Here is a 21,446-nt window from a genome sequence, read left to right as displayed (position 1 = left end):
TATTGTATTAATGATGCAGTTTTCTCAAACCAAGAGTGATGTACGATGGATATTAGGGAAGAGTGGGAGGAAAAGGCATGAGAATGTAAACAGCAGAAATAAAGTAGTAGAAGGGATTATTCATCTTGTGAGTAGGTGAATTGTTGTTATGTGGTAATAAACTGTCAAGGGAGAGCTGACAAAAGGGTTTTGTCAGGAACATATTTATGATTTTATACGGGCAAAAGTACAAGAATATGTAGTGTCCAATAAGTATTTGCTGAATGAGTGAATATGTAAGTCATAGATACTTACTTATAGTAACTAGTAGATTTTATATGTTTGTGTTTGTGTGTGTGTGTGTATATATCTGTATAGTACTTTATCTTATCTAGCAGTCTATTTCTGTTCTCTACATTGAGTTTCTATTTTATAACTTTGAAAATAACGGGTTCTTTGGCTTTGACAGATTATGGACTGAAAAATGTCTCCAAGAGTTTCTTTATATATACATACCAGTCTATTGAAGTTTTAAATTTACTGAGTTGGGACTGTGTTAAATTGTATGTGGAACATAATTTTGAGGAATAAAAAATATTAATTAAAGAACATGACCGGGCATGGTGGCTCACACCTATAATCCCAACACTTTGGGAGGCCAAGGCGAGTGGATCACCTGAGGTCGGGAGTTTAAGACCAGTCTTGACAAGATGATGAAACCCCATCTCTACTAAAAATACAAAAAATTAGCTGGGAGTTGTGGTATGCACCTGTAATCCAGATACTCGGGAGTCTGAGGCAGGAGAATTGCTTGAACTGGGGAAGTGAAGGTTGCAGTGAGCCGAGATTGTACCACTGCACTCCAGCCTGGGCAACAGAGCGAGACTTTGTCAAAAAAAAAAAAAAAATCGTAATTATCTTGAAAGTCAAATTACCCAGTACATAGTCTTTCCTGCAGGCAATTGATACTTCCATCCTCACCCTATATTATATGATAGAAACTATTAAACTGGAATGCATCTTCCTTTCAAAAGTTTGTTTATGTTCTCTTGAGGTAGAGAGCATGAATAAACAGAGTGGGAGGATAAGAGTACTTAAATTCCTAGGTTTATGGGCTGGGGAAACACATGCATTTTTACACATGGAGATGTAGGAAGGGAAATGTAGGGGAATTCACCAAGCATGGATTCATTACCTGGTAGTTGCCAGGCACTGAAGATACTTTGTCAACCACCGCATAGGTGCAGTGAGGAAAGCAACATGAATAGCATATTTGTTATGGCGGGTGCTAGGGAGAGTGTGTCTCTGACAACTTACGTTTCCCTAATCTGCCTACTTATGATGAACATTTCTTGACCACATCTTTCTCCCACTTAGAGCTGTGGGTTCAAATGCAAATTTACGGGAAGAGAGAATAATCCTTACCTGTGTGCAACACTTTATAGCTTACAAAATCAATCTCACAGCTACAGTTTGTAAACTCACAGATGTAGAGGATGGCTCAGAAGCATGGGACATGGGAACAACTTAGCAAAGTCACATGGAGTTGGAACAAGAGGAAGAATCCAGATCTCATGTGTGTAGTCAAGTATGTTCTCAGCAAACTACATGGGAACTGTTGCCTTATAGATGTTTTGCAGGTGATAAGACTAGGGATCTGAAGAGACTGAAAGCATTATGGAGGAAGTAAAAATGAATAATTTAAATAATTAGTGGGGTGAGGGAAGCCAAAGACATGCTCCACAGTTAACTACCCTATCTCTATACTGTGAAATTCAGACTGCAATCCTTTAATGATTAATAGATAATCTTTCTTTATCTCTTGTAGGTAATTCAGACCCCTGGAAAGTATTACTCTCTGAATGGATGACCTCAAGCCTCCCAACAATGTGACTGAATTCACTCTCTTGGGGCTCACACAGAATCCACACTTGCAGAAAATACTCTTTATTGTCTTTTTATTTATTTTCCTATTTACTGTGCTTGCCAACCTGTTCATTGTCATTACCATCTCCTCCAGCCCCACACTTTCATCACCCATGTACTTCTTTCTCACTTACTTATCCTTTATAGATGCCTCCTACACCTCTGTCACCACCCCCAAAATGATCACCGACCTGCTCTACCAGAGGACAACTATTTCCTTGGCTGGCTGCCTGACTCAGCTCTTTGTGGAGCACTTGCTGGGAGGCTCAGAGATCATCCTCCTTATTGTCATGGCCTATGACCGCTATGTGGCCATCTGCAAGCCCCTGCACTACACAACCATTATGCGACAAGGGATCTGCCACCTTCTGGTGGTGATAGCCTGGATTGGAGGCATCCTGCATGCCGCTGTGCAGATTCTTTTCATGACTAACTTGCCCTTCTGTGGTCCCAATGTCATTGACCACTTTATGTGTGACCTCTTCCCATTGTTGAAACTTGCCTGCAGAGACACCTACAGACTTGGGATGATGGTGGCAGCCAACAGTGGAGCCATGTGCTTGCTCATCTTTTCCATGCTCCTCATCTCCTACATAGTTATCCTGAGCTCCCTGAAATCCCATAGCTCTGAAGGACGGCGCAAAGCCCTCTCCACCTGTGGTTCCCACTTTGCTGTGGTTGTACTCTTTTTTGCGCCTTGCATATTCACCTACATGCGTCCTGTGGTCACCTACTCTGTGGACAAGTTGGTGACTGTATTCTTTGCAATCCTCACTCCCATGTTAAATCCTGTAATTTACACCGTGAGAAACACAGAGGTAAAAAATGCCATGAGGAGCTTGTTGAAGAGAGTAACTTAATCTGTGCATAATGGCAAGAAGGTGATGATATGTGTAAATAGGGAGGTAAATATGTGGTAAATTGTGCGAGACTATTCACAAATTTACAGATCATTGACAAAAACAAAACAAAGAAGCAAACAATTTAAAAAGAACCCCAGAAACTAACATTTATTGAGCACTTAATATTGGCTAGGTCTTTTTGCTAGCTATTTTGATAGCCTTTAACATACTTTACCAATATTTTATGTTCCTGTGCATTGATTCTGGATATGCAATGGAAAGAACAACTGTAAATCCCTAGCTTTATAATTTTGGAGTATGTTTTTTTTCTAGAGTCTCACTGTACTTTGCTAACATGTTTGCTTCATACATATGTTACATATGTGAAATTGGCTTTTGCATAGAATCTTGATCTCAGAACTTTTAAAAATTTTGGTTGGCTCTTGGTAAAGCAAAATAAAGAAGCTAGAAATCCTTAGACATGAGTAGATGGAGGGTGACAATTGAGGAGCAAAAGAACCACTGGTGATTTTCTTCCATTGCTAATTTGTTCCTTCCCTCCCTTTCTCTCTCTCTCTGTTTCCTTCTCTCTCCTTTCCTTCTTTCTTTCTTTCCTTTTCTTTTCTTTTCTTCTTTCTTTCTTTCTTTCTTTCTTTCTTTCTTTCTTTCTTTCTTCTTTCTTTTTCTTCCTTCCTTCCTTCCTTCCTTCCTTCCTTCCTTCCTTCTCTTCCTTCCTTCTTTTCTTTTTTTGCTTCTTTCTTCTTTCTTTTTTCTTTTCTTTCCTTCCTTCCTTCTCTTTCTTTCTCTTTTCTTCTTTTCTTTTCTTTTCTTTCTTTCTTTCTTCCTTTCTTTCTCTTTCTTTCCTTCCTTCCTTCCTTCTTCTCTTTCTTTCCTCCCTCCCTCCTCCCCTCCTCTCTCTCCCCCCCTCCTCTCCCCTCCCCTCCTCTCCCCTTCCTTTTCCTTCCCTTCCCTCCCTTCTCTTCCCTTCCCTTCCTTCCTCCTCCTTTCTTCTCTCTCTCTCATCATGAATCTACTGAAAGCAAAGAGAGATACCCACAAAAAAGAAAGCCATACTTAATAACCTATCTTAAAAATTTTTTCCTTGTCATGAAAAATAAGCTGGAAATTCTGAGATTACACTTAGTTTGTTCTGATTTTCTTAAATCTCCTCATAGCTCACAGTTTTTCTTGAATATAAAGGACTTTGTTTTGTTTTCTTCACTAAGATTTGAGAAGCCATTTGAAGCAGCAAGATTAAACATTCTTGTATTTAATCTCAAAAAGGCATATGCTAAGTTTCCAAAGTTATTGCTCATCAGATATGCTACATATATTTATATTAAATGAGTGTCTTATTATTTATCAGACGCGTTCACTTCAGTTAGGTGACTGAAACCATACACTAAATTGCCAGTTTCAAGATTACTGCCCCCATTTTATAGAGAAACAAATGAAAGTTAGGATAGGTACACAAATTTGCTTGTCTCAGATCACACATCTGAGTTTCAGCAACAAAATTTGACTCTAGGTCTTCCAAATCTCAGTCCTACTTCAAATAAAACAGTTGTTTATGGTACATTTATATCCATAGATAAGAAATTTATATGTAATCTTAGTGATTCACTTTGTCCTTCAAGAAAGATGATGCCAAATTTGTTGTAGCCTTTTATAACATGTAATATATATTACTACTGAAATATATTTCAGCAGTAATGTTCCTATATACAAATGGAAAATACCAGACCATTCTATGTTACTATAAAACATTTCATGAATCAAAGTTTCTCTGACTGTAACACAGTTACTTTTCACAAATATTATCTTTCTCAAGCTCACTGGTCATCTTGACCTATTTCTTCCATGATTTGAGCATACAGTAATGCCAGAACATGGAATTTCCGTTATTTTGGGTGGGGGGATGACTGTGTGTTTCAGCTTATGCATGAAAGTTTCAAATTCATAAGAAATAGATTTTTTCTCACAAAACCTAGGCCCAAAAGATGATATAATAAGCACTTAATCTAATAAAAATAATTAAATTTGCAATTACTGGTGAGATTTAAATATTTCAACAGAATCTAGATGAAATAATTTGTGGTTCACTTTGTATCATGATTGTGAGGGCATGGTTGAGTGTAAGCCAGGGATAGGGATAGTTGAGAAAGTGTTAAGAAAAGTGTTGAGAAAAGTGTTGCGAAAATGTTATTTCTATTCTAACTCAAAAAGAAAGGTTTGAGGATGGAAACTAAGGTCAATGATTGTGTCTTAGGAGCTACACCAAGTGCTCAGTGGGGGGTGAGAAGATTAGTGAGACACAAATTATAAATTGTTCACAACAAACTTGGAAGGTGTAAAACCAAAAGAAGAAATGTAAGTAAACCTGGCATTCTCAGTGGATGAAGTCCTGCCGGTTTATAAAGAATTTTAAAGAGTGTTAGATATCCCTTTGTACCCATCATCAAGAGTCTCTCATGAGGACCAACTTCAATCTGATTATTTCTGGTGCTTACCCATACTTTGGGAGGCGGGTGGATCAACATGAAAGCCCGTCTCTACTAAAAATACAAAAAAAACTCTCTCATGAGGACCAACTTCAGGAGAATGGCTGGGAACCCGGGAGGCGGAGCTAGCCAAGATCGGGCCACTGCACTCCAGCCTGGGTGAAAAGACTAAAATCAAAAAAAAAAAAAAAAAAAAAAAATAAAATGATCTAAAAGTAAGTATGTACATTTCCCCCTATAAATTAAGCAGAAAAATAATATTTGGATCTGATGTATAAGGATGCTATGGTTTAATCTAAACATTCAATTCAGTAAAATACTAGGCATTATTTAGATAAGGGGAGTGAGCTTATTATTGTTAAGGCCGACTATGAAGCATACGTATTGTTAGGTTTTTTACACACTTTGCCTTCTGCCATGATTGGAAGCTTCCTGAGACCACCCCCGTCCCCACCACCACAGGCAGAAGCTGCTATGCTTCCTGTACAGCCTACAGAACCGTGAGCCAAGTACGTCTCTTTTTCTTTATAAATTACCCAGTCTCAGGTATTTCTTTATAGTGGTGTGAGAATGGACTAATACAGATAAAATAAAATACGTAAATTGGTGGATAGTATATCTGTGGTGTTCAATTTCAGAGGCAGGGTCATTAGGAGAACAAAACATCTAAAAAGCCTCCTCAGAAGGAAAATAAGGAAGAAAAAAAGTTGAAGATCATTACTTTCATCCGTGTCTACATGGTTAGGTAAGAACACAGAGTACCTTTGGTGCATGGAAAAGATAATTCAAGTGCAGAGGTTGACCCATCACCTGTGAGCTCAGATCCAGTTAAATTGAGGGCCTCTCCCTTCGCAGGATACTTCTAGGGTATTCAGTCAAATATGTTAGTGAACCGGTTGTAACCTGTGAAATATATTGCAAATGTAGAATAATAATTTTACTACTATTGAAGGTAGAAAAAGAATGAAGGCTATAGGCCAGACACGGTGGGGCTTACACCTGTAATTCCAGCACTTTGGGAGGCCAAGGTGGGAAGACCACTTGAACCCAAGAGTTTGAGACCAGCCTGGGCAACACGGCAAAACCCTGTCTCTGCTAAAAACACAAAAATTAGCCAGGCATGGTGGTGCCCGCCTGTAGTCCCAGCATCTCGGAAGGCTGAGGCAGGAGGATCGCTTGAGCTTCAGGAGGTCGAGGCTGCAGTGAGCCATGATCCTGCCACTGTACTTCAGCCTGGGTACAAAGTGGGATGCTGCCTCAGAAAAGAAAAAAGAATGAAGGCTATAACTCCAAATATTTTGAAAATTAAAGCCATATTATTTAAGAATACTAACTGTTATGGAGTGAGAAGGAATTTAGCCCATATTGTTTTTCTGGCTGAGGTTCATTTTTAAATTCTTAAGAATGGCAGCTATCCTGCAGTTAGATGTGACACAATTTCAAGAATGGTCTGAAAACATGAAGAGAGCATCAGACTAGGTATTAAAAAATTATGTCCTGATACTTGCTAGGTGGCCCAGAGAAGTAGTACTCGCGTTTCTTCATCTATGCTGTCAGGCAGGATAATTGTGTGGCCATTCTGTTACTGAAGGACAGAGGGTAGCTGAGGAGAAAATCATTGAATGGGGAATACCATGATCTAGTTTTGTGCTTGTGAAGCATCAGCTTGGCTTGGCTCCAGTGAAGCTCTGCCCCTTGGAAAAACCCAGTCACTGCAGGGGTGATGTACTGTGATTAGCTTCTCAGTCAACAGAGACACAGCCTCAAAGGGAGGCGGTTGGAATGAGGCAAGTCTGCACATTGTGGAATTCTGTGCTATTTCAGAGTGGCACTCTGCCCTCTTATAGCCCAGGCCTAGGACTGAAAGATGGACATCTTATTAATGATATTTCTTCTGAAATGTGGATTGGAAGCTCTTTACAAATTGAGCTCAAAGTGCAGCGAAATGGCAAGTGTAGTCCCATGAATGATTTTGTAGACAGCTTAGCTGGCTACCTTTGTTGGTAACTTTTCCTATTTAGATAAAATTTAAGCTTCTTCGCCAACCAGCACAAGAGTTGTTTTTCATTTAAGTTCTTGGACACTTAGAGCAACTATTTTACATGTTTCTTTAAAATCCCCAGAAACTCTAGCCCTGTCAACTTTCCATTAAATGATGAGATGATTTATTTTTTGGCCGGGTCCTGACTTAGACACTCTACTGTGTCATGGGTCCTAGCTCTTCTGTACAAGAAAGTTCACATGAGTACGTCCTGGATGGGGCCAGACTTTCTGTCTCTCTGACATGATCTTAAGAAAGTTTTCTTGCATAATCTCTGCCTTCTACTTAGCGGGATCATCAGGTAACTGGCTTTTGGGAGTCACAGAGATGACACCAGACACCAAATGAACCTTGGTGATGGCCTTAAATTTTTATTTGAGCATTAAACATATTCCTATTAATTTGAGCTACTATTTTGAAACTGTTAAAATAATTGAATCACTTAATTAGATGCACTATTATATTATGCTTAAGATGTCTATTAATTTGCTTGTTTTATTTGTATATGCAAATATAGATCTCAGAATCTCAAATCTCAGAGACTTTGTCAACAATTTGTAGCTTGCTTTGCTTTAATCTTTTTGGCAAGCTATCAAAATTAACCCCTGACAACAGCACTTTCGCTCCTGGAGGCAGAGACTGGCACTGCCATTGCCTGGGCCCCACGGTTCAGTGCGGTTTTCCTTGGATGAAATCAATTGCATAGATTTAATTAATTTAATTAAACGTTAAGTACGTACACAGCACAGCATTAGAAATGTGGTGGAAAGAGAATAAATTAGACACCCTTAAGCACGCCCAGAAGAAGATAAAGTCAACATGACATGAAAAACATTAACAAAAAAGACAATTTAATTATTGTCAATATGCAACCTCTACAGGTGCATGTAACACATATCCAGGATGATGGCAGACATTGGGGAGGAAGTGAGGCATTAAGGAGAAGGGGTAATAGAGGGCCCTCTGTTAACAGAGGGCAGAGGCAGGAGGAGGTCGTGAGCTTATGTGAATGGAAAATAATAATGATGACTATCTGAAAAGTGCTCTCCAAACATTCTTATGCTTGTAACTTCCTGTAATTCCGGTGAAAGTGCTGTGAGGCAGACACAAAATTCTTGGATAGATTGTAGAGCACAGAGGTTAGTGGCCTGTGCTGTGAACTTGATGACATACTCACCCACAGGCTTAATCAGCTTCACTAGGTACCCAAAACTATCCACTGCAGCAGAAAGTAAGCATAGCAATAGTGTCTATCTCATGTGGCTTTTGTGATATTAAAAGAAAAAATCATGAAAATCTTCGCACAGTACCCTGAAATAGTGAGTGCTTTGTACATTGACTTTAATTATGATTGCATTGTTTTATTTTCACAAGGTTTGAAGTTTTTGTTGTCAGTAAGTGGCAGATTGGGCCAGAGAGCTAAGTCTGATCCCTCTGGATCTACGAACTTTTCCACTGTGCAAGACTGGCTGAGGCTCTGGCAGTAAGAGTTGCGTTTGACTGCAGTGGAGGAAGACCACAAAAAAGAGGTTGATTACTGTGGGAAAGAGGCTTGGATGTCAGGCTGAGAAGTGGAGATATATATTAGTAGTGAAATAAAATATGATAGATTCATAGATTTTAAGGCAAAAGGTCATTATTATTATTATTGTATAGTGTACACCATTTAAAAATATTTTAGGTCTTGAGATTGCTCAAAGAAAATCTTACTTGAAAGTGTAAATGCTTAATACAGATAAGAGGTAAGCTGCTGAGTTTGGAAAGGACAAAGTCCCTGAGACAGCTTCTTTGAATTCCTAGCATTCCACTCATCTACTACACCCAGCTCACACTGCAGATGAGGATATAAACTGAGACCCAGAGAAGTGAGTAATGTAACAACATGTTCTAGGAGTTAGACGGACAACAAAAGAATGAAATCCAGTTGCACTGATTTCCAGGATTGTGTTCTCTCCACTTCATTAGAACTATTCAAGAACTTTAGAAGTTCTTGGGCTGCAGGTGGGAGAGGCTGGGGTTAGTACCTATTATTGATCTACAAAAAAACCTTTTGGTAGCTGTCTATTTAGTAAAGTGTAGAATACTAAGAATAGGCCTCTAGGTGTTTAGAAAAGTCTTAGGAAACAGAGTTTACATCTCCATTTAAAGCAATGGTCTCTGATACATTCTAACCAAGTGGCACACAACCTCTATTTAAGTGTCTTTAACAAAGATCAATTTGCTACTTACTGAATCAGTTCCCTTACCATGTCATTTGGCTGTGCTAGCAATTGCATTTAGCCAGCTGAGGCTGCTGTTCACTTCTTCAGAGATACAGCATAAAGATACAGAACTTATGCTTCAAGATGAGATTACCTAAATTCATAATTCCCACTTATCTTAGATGAGATGTTTAATATCTCCAAGCCTCAGTTTCCTCATCCTGAAGATGTGATCTTTTATAGTACACATCTTGTAGGATACAAAAAATAAATGCAATTATGCATGTAACAGATGCAGTTCATTGACGATACATAGTGAGTACAAAATACAAGTTTTGAATTGATATTTTGATTATTCTTTAGAATCCTTTATCTGGTAGCAGCCTTTCATAAGGAAAATTGGAAGTGAGAAAGTGAGTAATGAAGGAGGAGTGATATGGATGTACATTATTCACAGAATGATTTAGACTGATTTAGACTCATGTGCAGGGATGGTGTCAGTTAAGTTGTAGATCTGAATCTTCTTGGAGCACAGAAAGAGGCTTCAGATTAAATTTGCTTTAATAAGCATATCTGGACAATGATTAGAATACTTGAAAACTCAGTTAATCACTGTACCTTCTACTTTCAGGATTGGAACATACATATTCCAATATACATATATATAATGAGAATATGCTCTTAATTATGGGATCGTCATTGGATTTTATTACAGAAGTGTTGAATAAAATAATCCCAGGAAGCATAAATCTATCTTACTGGATTGTTATGAAAATGAAATTATATTATGAAGGACAATATCTCGTCCCATTTTCAGCATTCAATATTATAAAATAAGCAATACAGATTGTTGTTAGTATGAATTTTAGAGTAAGGAAAAGCTGGATTTGAGGTTTACTTCAGTGTTTACTAGTTGTGGGAAATTGCATCACTTTTTTTCACCTCTCTAAGCCTCAGTATCGAATATCTAAGAGTGTCTCATAGGATATTCCACTGACTCTGACATAGTAGGGACTAACTGAATATCAGAAACATGTAATAATAATGATAATCAAATTTGGAAAAAAAGACATGTAGATAAAAAAGTATAGTTGTTAATAAGTGAATAATCTTTGGCATGTGAACTGTGCTGTGAATTTAATGACACAGTATCAATGTCATCAAGAGCCTACAAGGCTCTTAACCAGCTCTCAGCTAGCATGTTCTAGGTGCTCAATAAATGTATGGAATAAATAAGTGAAAATTTATATGACATTTTCTTGGGTGTGTTAATGAAATGAATGTCAGCATCCTAGCTTGGAGTTACCCAAAAGCAAAGGCTAAGAGAACATCTTGTATATAAGTAGTTTATTTCAGAAAACAGAATGAAGGTATTGGGGAGAGTGAACAGGGAAGGAAAGAAAGTTAACCCAAGATGGTGTTAAGGTGATTACCATTTATCAATTGGCTCCTAGTTACTGATGGTCAAATGTGTTATTTCCTTCATATTTTCAGATGTGTACACCAGAATGATGAGGCAGTGTCTCCTATGTGTCACAGCAGCAAGCAGCACAACAGAACGCAAGAGAGCTGCACCAGTGAAAGGAGGCGTCATTGTGGGGATCAGTAGGATGAAGCTGCTGCAAGGTTTTAATTCCTAGCAGCTGTTTTCTGTAGCAACAACTAAAGAAAAAAGGTAGGTTAAGAGGGTGTGAGACAGAGTATCAAAAATACCCAACATACCTGTTGATTAGTAATTAAAAGTAATACCGATTTTGAAGATTTTTCAGCTCAGAACAATATGCTTTCATCAGCCCGTCTTAAATGGGGACTTCAAATAATGAGACTGAATTCATTCTTTTGGGCATTACAAAAAATCCAGAACTAAGGAAAATATTCTCTGCTTTGTTTCTCGCCATGTGTGTGACCACAGTGTTGGGAAATCTATTCATTGTGGTGACTCTGGCTGCAAGTCGGAGTCTGAGGTCATCTATGTACTTTTTCCTTACTTCCTTGTCTCTCATGGATGCCACCTACTCTTCTGTCATTGCCCCTAAGATGACTGTGGACTCTTTATCTGAGAACACTACCATTTCTCTCGAAGGCTGCATGACCCAGCTTTTTGCAGAGTATTTCTTTGGTGGTGTAGGGATCATCCTTCTCACTGTGATAGTCTGTGACTGTAAGCCCCTGCACTACGCAACCGTCATGAGTCCACGGGAGTGCTGCTGTTGGTAGAAGCTTGGATGGGGGGATTCATGCATGCCACAATACAGCTTTTTATCATAGATCAAATACTCTTCTGTGGTCCGAATATAATTGACCATTTTATATGTGATTTGTTTCCATTGTTGAAACTCGCCTGCATGGACACCCACATCCCGGGTCTCTTAGTCCTCCTCAACAGTGGGGTGATGAGTATGGCCATCTTCCTTATCCTAATTGCATCCTACATGGTCGTCCTGTGCTCCTTGAAGTCTTGCAGCTCTATAGGTCAATGCAAAGCCCTCTCCACCTGTGGCTCCCACCTCACAGTGGTCATCTTGTTCTTCGTGGCATGTATTTTCTTGTACATAAGGCCTGTGGTCACTTACCCCATAGACAAGGAAATGGCTATTTCCTTTACTGTTGTTGCACCCATGTTAAGTCTGCTGATCTACACCCTGAGGAAAATCAAGGTAAAAAATGTCGTAAGAAAACTGTGGATGAAACAGGGGACCCTAGGTGGTCACTAGCTTACATGCTAAGAGTAAATTTTTAATGTAAGACCAGTAAGGTTTTACCCTCCTCATTCCCTCTAATCCACTGGATACACAGGAGCCAGAGGCATTTTAAAAAAATTTTTTCATTTGGAGACAGGGTCTCACTTTGTCTCCCAGGCTGGAGTGCAGTGGCACAATCAGGTCTCACTTCAGCCTCAGCATCCCGAGCTCAAGCAGTCCTTCTGTGTCAGCCCCCAAGTAGCTGAGACTACATGTGTTACAATATTTGAAAAAAAACACAATGTTTAAATAAAAATGTTTATTTTAAAACTAAAATATATATGGGCAATCGCCAATTATATGAAATAATTACTAGGTTCATTCATTCATTGAAGAATATTTGCTGAGTTTGTAAAAAGTTTCACATACTCTTCCAGGAACTGGGTATACAGTGTTAAACAAGAAAATATGTTTTCATCATGTGTTGGAACTTACATTTTAGTTCAGGAGATGACATATAGAAATGAAAATAAAATCATACAGATAATTGATTCTCAGAAAACTGTAACAAAGTGGTGTTGCACAACTAGTTATAATTCTAGTTAGGTGGACATGGGGGCTTTTCTGTGAGGAATTTCTAAACTGAGATTTCAATGATGAGATAGAACAAACTTTAAGCATTTCAACTGGATGTGCATTCTAGGCAAAAGAGAAAAGGTTGTGCAGAAACCCTAAGGCAGTCACTAGCCTGAAGTAAAGAAGGTCCAAAATTCAGTGCACAGTGGACAAGGGGAAATGCAGTGCAAGGTGGGATATGAAAGGTAGGCAGGGTTCTGATCAGAGAAAGCTATTACTTTTTAATCATTAGTTTATTGAGTTTACAGAAATTAAAGCGATGCTTAAATTTATAATAATCACATCCTGTGTTAATTCATTTTCATGCTGTTGATAAAGACACACCCAAGACTGGGCATTTAAAAAAGGAAGAAGTTTAATGGACTTACAAATCCATGTGGCTGGGGAAGCCTCACAATCATGGCAGAAGGTAAAAGGCATGTCTCACATGGTGGCAGACAAGAAAAGAGAGCTTGTACAGGGAAACTCCCCTTTTTAAAACTCTCAGATCTCTAAATCATCTCTCTCAAGTTCAAAGTTTAACAGCTCTCTAGAGCAGGGGCACAATACCAGTCTCTTTGATAAAATATAGCAAGAATGACCTTTACTCTACTCCACAGTAAGTTCCTCATCTCCACCTGAGACCACCTCAGTCTGGATTTCACTGTCCATATCACTATCAGCATTTTGATTGCAACTATTCAACAAGTCTTTAGGAAGTTCCAAACTTTCCCTCATCTTCCTGTCTTTTTCTAAGGCCTCAAAACTGTTCCAATCTCTGCCCATTACCCAGTTTTAAAGTTTCAGGTATCTTTATAGAAATATCCTACTCCTGGTACCAATTTTCTGTATTAGTCTGTTCTTACATTGCTATAAAGAACTACGTGAGGCTGGGTCATTTATGAAGTAAAGAGTTTTAATTGACTTACAGTTCCACAGGCTGTACAAGAACCATGGCTGGGAGGCCTCAGGAAACTTTTAATCATGGTTGAAGGCAAAGGGGAAGCAAGCACACCTTCACTACTTTACATCAAAAGAGAGAGTGAAGGGGGAAGTGCTACACACTTTTAAACAACCAGATCTTGGGAAAACTCACTCACTATTATGAGAAGAGCAATGTGGAAATCCACCCCCATGAGCCAGTCACCTCCCACCAGGTCCCTCTCCCAACATTGGGAATTACAATCTGACATGAGATTTGGGTGGGGACACAGAGCCAAACCACATCAGTGTCCATCAACAGATGATTGGATAAAGAAAATATGCTGTGTGCGTGTGTGTGTATATCAATATACCATGGAATACTAAAAAATACCTATTGGTTACAACGTTCACAATTTGAACAATGGGTACAATAAAAGTCCAGACTTCACCACCTCAAAATATATCCATGTAAGAAAACTGCACTGTACCCCTAAAATCTATAAAAAATAAAAACAAAAAAGAGGCAAATAAATAAAGAAAAACCCTACCCATCATGGTCTTATTGATGACTTCAGAAACTTAGCATCAAAATTCTTTGCATATGGCTTCCATTTAACTTTTGCTATGTCAAGAGTAGAACATAGTTTTTGTTGTCTGCTTAACAGTATTTTAGAATTAGGGTTCAGCTTAGTGATTCATGCCTGTAATCCCAGCACTTTGGCAGGCAAAGGTGGGAGGATGGCTTGAATGAGTCCAGGAGTTCAAGACTACCCTGGCAACATAGTGACACCCCATCTCTACAAAAAAAAAAAAAAAGAAGATGGATGTGGTGGTGTGTGCCTGTAGTCCCAGTTACTGGGGAGGCCGAGACAGGAGGATTGCTTGAGCCCAGAAGTCTGAGGCTGCAGTGAGCTGTGATTGTGCCACTGCACTCTACCCAGCCTTGGTGATAGAGAAAGACACTGTTTCAAAAAAGAAATTAAAAATAGGAAAAGCCATAATATTTTAGGATTAAATACCTGGGTTCATTTTACATGTCTTCAGAAAAGAAGTGAAAGGATCATAATGAGATCCCTAACTTCAAATATTTGTCATCTGCTTGATAATTTTTATAGTTTCAGAAGTAGGTCTAGAATCTACATCTTCTACTTAATAGATAAGAGCTCTTCTGATCATTCAGGCCAAAATTGTTAATGGTCAGTTATATTAAAAAAAATTCCTTCTCTTCTGTATTCTATATATCCCCCAAATTAATTCACATTAAGTACTTTTACTAATAAAACACATTACCTAGCAGCTCAATGCCTGACTTTTTGTTTTAAAACCCTCTTGACTTCTGGAATAAATCTTGGTCTTCATTTTTTTTATAAGTGCTTACTGTTATTAATAGTTTATTAATCATGAATATCTATATATTTGAATTTAAAAATTTAGTTCTATTCATGATATAAAGGCATAGCAAACTAGGAATAGAAGGGTACTTTAAAATAAAGGAGATATGCCTTAAAAACTACTGCAAATTGATTGAACCATAAGGTGAGCTTCCTTCCCATTTTACTGAGAAAATGTAAGTGATAAGAAGAGAACTTCCAGACTCTCACAAATATGTAAGCTGTGCCAATCTGCCAACATGCATCCACTTATATGCTGTCTCCCTACCTGCTACTACACATAGATTATCTGTTCCCCAATCCAAAGCCAAGAAAACCACTTTGTTGTGTGCTGGACTGAGGTCATGCTCTTACTGCTTACACAAGGGCATTGGTCTAACAATCTCTTCTCTTTCTTCTTTCATTGACATTTCCCTCTCTATTAGATCATTACATCAGAAAAGAAGCATTTTTTTTTTTTTTTTTTTTTGAGATGGAGTCTCACTCTGTCGCCCAGGCTGGAGTGCAGTGGCGCAATCTCTTGGCTCACTGCAAACTCTGCCTCCCGGGTTCACGCCATTCTCCTGCCTCAGCCTCCCGAGTAGCTGGGACTACAGGCACCCGCCACCATGCCCGGCTAATTTTTTTGTATTTTTAGTAGAGACGGGGTTTCACGTGTTAGCCACGATGGTCTCGATCCTAACCTCATGATCCTAACCTCATGATCCACCCGCCTCGGCCTCCCAAAGTGCTTGGATTACAGGCGAGAGCCACCGCGCGTGGCCAAGAAGCAATTTTTAAATCTCTCTTTTCTTTAAAAACAATCCTTCCATTGAGCCTACTTCTTTCATCAATTGTTATCCCATTCCATTCTTTCTCCTTTGTAGCAAAACTCAAGAGATATCTATGCTTGTCTTTCACTTCTCTCTTTTCATTCTTTGATAGTGCCTTTTAGTCATACTCAATATCTAATACTTTCTGAAAATGCTTTTCTCAAGGACACCAATGACCCCTGTATCATGACATTTAATGGTCACTTTTCATTTCTAATTTTATTAAATCAATTAGCAACATTTACATCAGTTTTCCTTGTCAGACTCTCCAAACATAACCGAGATTCCCCAATTAGTAAATATGTCCATCTCAGACTTCTGTCTTGAAGTTAAGACTTGGAAATCCAATCTCTTTCATGTCATTTCCATCTGAATGACTAATAGATTCCTTGAACTGAACAGGTGTAGAGATGTACTTCTGATTCTTCCCCCATTCTCAACCCTACTCTAATCACATTTTCTATCTCAGTGGATGGTACATTTGGTCTATCTCATACCCCAAATCCAGTCTATCAGGAAATCCCATAGACTCAATCTTCAACATGTATTCCAAATTCAACCATTTCTAATCACTTTTAGACCTGTCACCCAGTTCCAAGCCGCATTATCTTTTACCTGGATTATTGCAATTGCCTCTTACCTACTCCTGCTTTTATTTCAATTTCCCCCAGTCCCGTATTTGATTCTCAACACTACACTCAGAGGTGTAGTGTCTTTTAAATTCACAAGTCAGTCACATCATTTCGCACCTCTACTCAAAACTTTGCAATAGCTCTCTATGTCATTCAGGGTAAAATCTAAAACTACTGTAATTGTTAACTATCTGACAGCTATACTCTGGCTGCCCTATGATTTCTCTGAACACCCCTCTTACAACAAATAACCTTTCTGTTCCTCTTACTGGCCAGGTATACTCTTGCTATAAAACCTTTACATAGGCTATTTTCTCAGCCTGGAAAACTTTCTTCCAATCATCTGCATGACCAGCTCACTTCTTGTTTTTAGATGGGAAGAAATAATGTATTTATTTTGAGATGGAGTCTCACTCTGTCACCCAGTCTGGAGTGGAATAGCACGACCTCAGCTTGCTGCAACCTCTGCCTCCCAGGTTCCAGCGATTCTCCTGCCTCAGCCTCCCAAGTTGGTGGAATTACAGGTGTGGACACCACACGTGGTTAATTTTTGTATTTTTAGTGGAGACAGGGTTTCACCATGTTGGTCAGGCAGGTCTCTCTAACTCCTGACTGCAAGTGATCGCTCACCTCAGCCTCCCAAAGTGCTGGGATTACAGGTGTGAGCCACTGCACCCAGTCCAGAGATAATATTTTAGATAGTACTGTCCTTACTCCTCCTGTACAAGTAGGATTGCTGCTCTGAAGTCCAGACTTCGGAGTGTCTTCATTAAAATTTTCTACGTTTTCTTTCAGTATCTGTGAATGGGCAGTTTTTTTTGATGGGGCATCCCAGCCCAGACCCAACTGCATGGATCCCCTTCCTGTCTTTTCTGTTTGGGATGCTGTTTGTCACTCTATTCCATGAGATTACCCAGACGTCCTCAGAAGCTCTGGCTGCTGCATCTATGAAGTTATCCCAGGCTCTGTGGCCAGGATCAGAGTAGCAGAAGTACAGCTTGACAAGCAAATGTCTTCCAGAGGTGAGTTCATTATTTCTCTCATGGGATTGTACTACATTGCTCACTAGAATTGTGTTGACATGATGATTCTGGGTGACATAGGACAGGGACAAAGTTCTGGGATATAAATGACCCCTTACCAACACTTGGCCTTGGAAATGTGTGTGGGGCCTCATCAGTTTTTATCTGTTCATGCTTTGATGCGGTGCCAGCATCTCCGGCCCTGCAGGTGCTAAGAGTGGTGGCAGACATCTTTCGTCTTATGCATCCTTAATGTTGGCACTCAGAAAGGCCATCTCAGCTCTTCTGCAGGCTCTATGCTATGTGTCAGGAAGTTCTGTATGGGTGGCTAGGCTTATTCATTTCAAGGGCTTTAAAGACTTTTGCTCTGGAGTGTTGACTGACTTGTCCAATGGTTGCCCTCTCTTGCTTCCTTTGGTAGCAAGGATGGTAACATTGTATTCTCCTGTGTTGGTCTTAAGCCATATGAGATGAGGGACATGTCTTGTATGAATGAAACCACTTTTCTTGATTCCCCAGTCAGTTTTTTCATCTGTCCTCTGCCTTGTTGGTGGTGTTTGGAAGGTAGGGCTTTCAAAAGATATCACTTTCCAGGAATACCATGATTATAGTCTAATGTGCTCAAGAGAAGGCATGGTTGGAAGAATTGTAGTTCTATATTAACGCTTTAAAATTCCAAAAGGTCAATTCGACATGACCAAGGAAGGAACTTGTTCAGATAATCTTGCAGCCTCTGGTTATCAGACTTGTGTCTGTGATCATTATTAAGAAAATATCTTTGAGAGAGTCATTGGAATCCCATATTAGTGGACAGCCCCATAAATGATGTAACATCATAAGTAATGAGGTAAAATAGAGTTAAATAAATAGTATGAAAGAAGTGCAAAGGCATTATTTCAACATAAGCAGGGTTTGCAAAAAACAAGAAGAGATGGTTCCTGGACCTGAATGGGAAGAGAGATGCTTGGGCACCAAGAAGAATTTTCATGTGCTCTGGTTGGACAATAAGCAAGTACATAGGTACTTCTTCTCTGCTCACAATTCTAAATCTCCATCCAATAAATCACTACATCAGACACTAGCTCAGAAATTTTGTAATACACTCTTCAGTCAAACTATTTTTTTTACATCAACCTGATTATATAAACAGAGTTCCTGCAAAACATATTTGGCTGACTTTGCACATTCTAGGGGAGACCCTGATTTTAGAGACATTAATTTTATGATGAATTAATACCCTCAGATTCCTCCCTCTATAAAGATGAAACATTTTTTTACATTAACTGATAAACCAGTTCTAAAATGCATATGAATGTGGGCCCAGGTTTGAATAGTAGCCTTGGTAATAAAAAGTGTGAGAAGCATAGGGATAGAGGATTAGATCTATTAGATATCAGGAACATTTCTTGAAGCTCTGGTTTGTAAATAACTTTGCTATAGGTTGCATGATAAGGAATTGCCCAGAAATTGAGCCACCTGTCTTTGGAAACTTAGTACAATTTTTTTTTTAATTTAATAAATGATGAAGATAGAGTTTTAGGAAAGAGTAGAGTATTGGATAAATTCTACAAGAAAAAATGGCTATTCCTTCACCCGCTATTTCTTCTCCTTGACTATGACTCTCTCTGTCTCTGTCTTTCTCTTTTCTGATTTAAACTATTTAAACTTTTCAGAGTTATTCTATTTTTCATAACTGTGCAAATATAATATATTTCTTATGTTATCTCCCTACTCCATCTTTACAATCTTTCTCTCTTTTTTTTGGTACAGGATCTTGCGCTGTCAACCAGGCTGGAGTGCAGTGGTGCAAATAGAGGTCACTGCAGCCTTGACCTCCTGGGCTTAGGCAGTCCTCCTGCCACATTCTCTGGAGTAATCAGGACCACAGGCAAGTGCTGCCATACCCAGCTAATTTAAAAAACAAATTTGTAGAGTTGAAGTCTCCCTATTGTTGCCCAGGCTACTCTCAAACTCCTGGGCTTCAGTCCTCTTCCTGCCACGGCCTCACAAACAGCTGGGATTACAGGTTTGAGCCACCATGCCTGGCCCATCTTTACAATCTTATTTTCATGTTACAGTACTAATAAAGGATTAAGCAAAGCAGGACATGGGATAAAGTAGAAGATTCTAACAGTATAACTGTGGTTTGAAGTGAGAACCAGGATTCCAGAATGAATGGCTGGTCTTGTTGCTGAGTGATATTTTAAAAATATCACCGTAACCAGGACTGTGGTCTATGCCAGGTGACTCTTCTGTTTCAGAACACACATCTAAAATCCCATGACAAGAAAACACTTCTCTGTAAATTCCTAGGCAATTGAAGTAACAGTGCTTCTGGGCCTTGACTTTTTTGATGAATCTCTTCAATCCTACATTTTTCTGTGGGATATGAGTAGATATAAAAATAGGCAGGATATCACACACACCAAAAGAAGAACTGAAAATAAAGAATGAAGTGGGAGGTGGTGAATGGGTTGAAGTACAGATGAAACAAAAATGACACATGATTAGTAACTCTTGAGGTTGAGTGATGGGGTCTATTATACAATTTTATTTGTTTTGTATATGTTTAAAATTTTTTATAATACAACAGTTGTATAAAAAGAGAAAGTTGCCGGGCGCGGTGGCTCAAGCCTGTAATCCCAGCACTTTGGGAGGCCGAGGCGGGCGGATCACGAGGTCAGGAGATCGAGACCATCCTGGCTAACACGGTGAAACCCCGTCTCTACTAAAAATACAAAAAGAAATTAGCCGGGCGTGGTGGCGGGCGCCTGTAGTCCCAGCTACTCCGGAGGCTGAGGCAGGAGAATGGCGTGAACCGGAGGTGGAGCTTGCAGTGAGCCGAGATCGCGCCACTGCACTCCAGTCTGGGCGACAGAGCGAGACTCCGTCTCAAAAAAAAAAAAAAAAAAAAAAAAAAAAAAAAAAAAAAAAAAAAAAAAAGAGAAAGTTGATGTACAATGTTAGCTCTTAAGACATTGGTTGCCTTTATGGGAGAAGGAGGGAGAAAGTGATTGTTGGTGATATAAATCAGGCTGGTTTTACTTCTTGGTTACGTATGTATATTAGTCTTGTAATAATTCATCAAGCTTTACCTGAATGCTTTGTGTGTGTATTTCTGTATGCATGTCATTCATCAATGATAAAATTAAAAATTACATATTTGCAAAGAAATAGGTAAAAATGTTTGGAGACTGTGGAAAGCAGCCAATTGTTTGATGTGGTCCCTTTCTAAAGGGACCTGAGGTGATCAGTTTAAGTCGTCCCTCAAGCTTCAGTCTCAATGCTACGTTATCTTAAACAGACCATATATTCTTTTCAAATAAAATAAAATAAAAAGATAAAAATTCCTTTAATTTCTAGGAACTGTACTTTCTAGAGATTGTAATTTTTAAAGTCATGGTATCTCAAGATCAGTTTCTGCAAGAAAAAAAAATCACATTTCAATTACTCTATACCTCTTTGCATACCTATACATAAAATGTTATTCTTTAATAAGCACTCATCTCATTGCTACCACAGTCCCAAAACAACACATGTTGTCCTTATTGATTAATGCTGCCTCGTCCCAGAAATCACTCTTTAGGGCGTAGTGAGTAGGCATTTTCCCCAAATTCTGCAGAGACATATTTCATCACAGTACACAGTGTTCTGTTCCTGAACACAAAGGGAAAGGAAAGCATCTTCAAATAGAAACCCAGGAGAAGTTAAAACAAACAAACAAAGAACTCTAATTATCAGGGCCATGAAAGTTGTTTTGCAAACTCTTGAGCAAATGCAAACATAAAATTGCATCTTAGCAAATCATACTGATGGGACATTACCAAAACCCTGTGGGGAATGGAGGAGCTATTCTTCAAGTTCATGACCTCGCAGGGA

The 21,446-nt window shown here is 39.0% G+C and overlaps 2 protein-coding genes across 2 annotated transcripts; both read left to right on the top strand.

Annotated features, from left to right (window-relative positions):
- Positions 1-1,774: 1,774 nt before the first annotated feature.
- On the top strand, positions 1,775-2,765 carry LOC126936165 (olfactory receptor 140-like). Its single transcript, XM_050758621.1, has one exon. The coding sequence runs from the start codon at positions 1,842-1,844 to the stop codon at positions 2,763-2,765; it is 924 nt and encodes a 307-aa protein (XP_050614578.1). The 5' UTR covers positions 1,775-1,841.
- Positions 2,766-11,293: 8,528 nt separating this feature from the next.
- LOC126936432 (olfactory receptor 4C6-like) lies at positions 11,294-12,204 on the top strand. The gene is given in 2 exon segments (XM_050759228.1): positions 11,294-11,693; positions 11,696-12,204. Coding segments are annotated over 2 exon segments (909 nt in total).
- Positions 12,205-21,446: the final 9,242 nt, after the last annotated feature.

Source organism: Macaca thibetana, chromosome 14 (genome assembly GCF_024542745.1).
Source record: "Macaca thibetana thibetana isolate TM-01 chromosome 14, ASM2454274v1, whole genome shotgun sequence".
In the NCBI taxonomy this organism is placed as follows: domain Eukaryota; kingdom Metazoa; phylum Chordata; class Mammalia; order Primates; family Cercopithecidae; genus Macaca; species Macaca thibetana.
Note: the sequence above shows the minus strand (reverse complement) of the source record. Positions and strands in the feature narration are given on the sequence as shown.